Source organism: Leptonychotes weddellii, chromosome 3 (genome assembly GCF_054177405.1).
Source record: "Leptonychotes weddellii isolate Sample4059 chromosome 3, ASM5417740v2, whole genome shotgun sequence".
Lineage (NCBI taxonomy): Eukaryota > Metazoa > Chordata > Mammalia > Carnivora > Phocidae > Leptonychotes > Leptonychotes weddellii.
In genome coordinates, this window is record NC_138371.1 from 92,903,288 (window position 1) to 92,906,789 (window position 3,502).

Here is a 3,502-nt window from a genome sequence, read left to right on the forward strand (position 1 = left end):
TTGAGGAATAAGCCCCCGGAGAAGTCGTGCCCCCCAGGTTCGGCAGCAAGGAAGTTAACTCCCGGCGCCGAAGTCAGCCGGATCAGCCCTCCGGCGAGTGCCGGATCCTCCTCCCTCAGACTGTGGGGGACCCTTGCCGGCTCAGGCCTGCTCCGCGCCCCCCCTGTCCCGAGCCCTCCCTCCCCGCCCCTGCCCAGGGGCTCCTCCAGGCCGCCAGCGCTGACTCAGCGTAAACCGAGCCGCGAAGGGCGGCGGGGCCAGACGCGCCCGCCCCGGGGCTCCAGTGCTCCGCTTTGATTGCCCCGTCCCTCTCCCCCGCCCTCCAGCCGCCCTGCTCCGCCCCCGGGGAGAGGGCCCGGCCGGGAGCAGGCGCCCGCAGCCGAGCGGCCGGAGGGCTCGAGGAGGAGCGCGCGGCCGAGCCCGGGCGCAGCATGACTGCCATCGCCGTGCAGGTAACCCCGGGGACCCGGCGGGGCGCTGAGCCCGCTGCCCCCCAGCGGCCCGGGGCTCTGCCCCACCGGGGGGCGGGAGGGGACTTTGCGCGGAGCACCAGATCCAGCCGCGGGGGAACGCGGGTGCCGGGAGTGCCCCGTCGTGCCCGCCCTCTGTTGCAAGCTTGCGGGGTTCGGAGGAAGGTGGGCCGGAAGCAACTTGGGGGCGCCCCCCCCAGTGCTGCTCCTGCGCGCGGTCTCCTTGCGGCCCTGCAAGCACCCGTGGCTCCCAAGCTTCTTGGGTGGATTTTTCTGCTTCTCTTTGGGGGGGTCACCAGTAACCGTGGTTAGGCTCACCAAAGGGGCGCCTCCTTTTTAAAAAGGAGAGGCGCGTCTGGGGTGGAGGGATGGACACAGTCCACTTGCAAAGTGAGGCATGTCTTATGTAACGTGAGGATGCGTCTCCGGGGAAAGCCAGAACTTTCTTGGGCAGGGGCTAGAAAGACCATCTCCCAGACGCGTCTCGGGTGCTGGGGCGGGGACGCACTCGCTGGGGCGCGCGGATACTGATTAGAGAAGGCTGTAGCGAGGGGTTGGGGGGGACCCACATCCCCAAAGGTTTGATTTCTCAGACTGGAGAAAGATGTTTTTGTTGGCTGAGAACCTACCCCGTTCCTGCCCCCTCCCTTCGGGCGCGCTGCTGTCCGAAGGCAACTGGGTGGCGGGACCGCTAGCTACCCTGCGAGCGAGCTTCTCCACGGAGGCATCTCAGCAGCTCGCCTCGTCCCGACTGGCCCGACCGTCCTAACGATTACAGAGGCTCGTTGACTTTGCATGCAACTGCCCAAACCCCCGCACCCCAACACTGACTCTGGTAGATGCTGTTCCGCCCACTTGATAGACAAAATAACTGAGGCCCAGAGGTGAAGTAGCCAGCCCACGGCAGCCGGCTAAGCGACATAATCGAGATGCAAAGCAGGACTTCTTGGCTCCGAATCCTACTTGCCCTTTCTACTTTTTACTAACAGGAGAAACCCTACCCGCCGGGCACCCCCCAAGCCCCATCTAGCCAGGACACAGCCGCTTGGGGGAGGAGGGGCGGGTTGCAGCGAGTCCCTCCTCTTTGTTCTAGATCAGAACCTTGAGTCTTGAGGAGGGAGCGTCCGGGACAGGCCCTGGGAAGAGGGGGACCCACCGTGAGAAGGGTGGGACAGGGTGAGGTTTTCCCCTCCGGAAGCCCCGCGGTCCAGCTGCGGAGAGAGACTTGCAAACAAGGATTTAGAAGACGTGTGGGGAAGTGAGTGCTAAATTAAGAGGTGCAAAATCGGCAGGCTGGATTCACGGGACGGGGGCGTTGTGTGCCGGCCCGGAGGGGGGCGGGGGGTGCAGAAGACTGGTAGCAGGTGAGGGACCTCGTTAGCGTCGGGAGAGGCGGGGGAGGGCCGTGGGGCGCGCGTGGGCGAGAGGAGCTCAAGCCCCAGGCTCTGCCGCGAGGGTGGCGCCCGGCACAGGCTGCCCTGCGGGGTGGGCGCCGTCCCTGTCCGACAATCGTCGCTGCTGTTCAGGAGCCCCTTAAAGCCGTGCCAGGGGCTGTTCTAAGATCTTGTGTTAACTCATTCCAGCCCCACCCACAATCACCAGGAGGAAGATGCTGTATCTTCCTTCCTAGGCAAGAAAACCCAGAGAAGAGGGATGCATGCATGCCAGAGGACAGACAGCAAAAAGCAGGCTGGCTGGGGTCGTGCAGGCCAACTCTTTAGGAAGCTGGCCAAGAAATTTCTAGTTAATAATGATGGGGACCGGGGCGCCTGGGTGGCTCAGTCGTTAAGCGCCTGCCTTCGGCTCAGGTCGTGATCCCAGGGTCCTGGGATCGAGTCCCACATCGGGCTCCCTGCTCGGCAAGAAGCCTGCTTCTCCCTCTCCCATTCCCCCTGCTTGTGTTCCTGCTCTCGCTATCTCTCTCTCTGTCAAATAAATAAATAAAATCTTTAAAAAAAAAAAAAATAATGATGGGGGGCCTGACCTGGGCCTTCCCAGAGTGGGCAGAGTCTGGAGGCATGCATGGGGTGGGGGGGTAATGTTGGGGATATGAGGACTGAATAGTGAGCAGGCCCTCTGGGGTTGAGGGGAGCCGGTGGGGTCCTGGGGTGTAGAGGAAAAGAAGACCTTGGCATTGGACTCAGTGGCCCAGGACTGTCGAGTGACCCTGTCTTGGAGATCATAGAAATCATTCAGGTTTAGAGATGGGAAAGAGAAACACATTTTTTCCGCGGAGGAAAAGAGATTAAAGTGTCTTGGCCAAGGTCCCACAGCTGGAGGCGGGCAGGGCAGGGGCAGGACTAGACAGCCTTCATTCCTTCTTGTCCATTGGCCCTCCGCTGACCACACTGCGGCGAGCTGCCCTCCAGAAGGTTTCAGACCCTGGGTCCCTGGAAGTCAGCAAAGCTGCAGGCAGCTTGAGTGTGGGGCAGGGTGGTTAGGAATGACGACTCCAGTATGCGTTCATCTTGTTGCTCATATTGTCAGTAGCCCCCAAGCACCGTTATGGACATGACCTCATTTAATCCTTGGGAGTTTTCTTGGTGATCAGAGAGTTTCCACGAAGCCCTGCGTTGAGGTGGGAGGGGAAAGAAATGAACTGATGTGAGCTGTCTTCTCTTTGATCCCAGTGTGGTGTCTGAAGGGCTGGAGACTAAAGTCCAGTCTGTGCCCAAGGCAGGTGGGGCTGAGCGGGGGACAGGATGTACCTGTTCCCTAGGTCCTGGGTCCTGGGTTTCGTGACTTGACTGGGGCCTTGCATCTGGGGCTCTCCCGTTCTAGGACCTTACCAACCAGCTTCTGGGGGCCTCGTAACCTGGCCAGGTAACTTCATGGCACCTGCTGTCCTGCAGGGGTCGCCAACTCCATTTTGTAGATGAGAAACCCAGGGCCAAAGAGCTTCAGAAGCCACCCAAGGACAAACACCTTTAATGGTTTGTAGAAGCAGAGGTTTCAAGATTTCCTTAGTCTGTTTCTTAGCAGGAAAGCCTTTTTTTGGTTTGTTTTTTTGTTTCTTTTTTCTCTGATGGAAT

At 60.5% G+C, this 3,502-nt stretch overlaps 1 protein-coding gene across 1 annotated transcript in view; it reads left to right on the top strand.

Annotated features, from left to right (window-relative positions):
• The first annotated feature begins 344 nt into the window (after positions 1-344).
• TMEM37 (transmembrane protein 37) overlaps positions 345-3,502 on the top strand; it is a 6,363-nt gene continuing 3,205 nt past the window's right edge. The window contains exon 1 of the mRNA XM_081814602.1: positions 345-452. Coding sequence (XP_081670728.1) covers positions 432-452 — 21 coding nt within the window. The 5' untranslated portion in view covers positions 345-431. The remainder of the gene's footprint in view (positions 453-3,502) is intronic.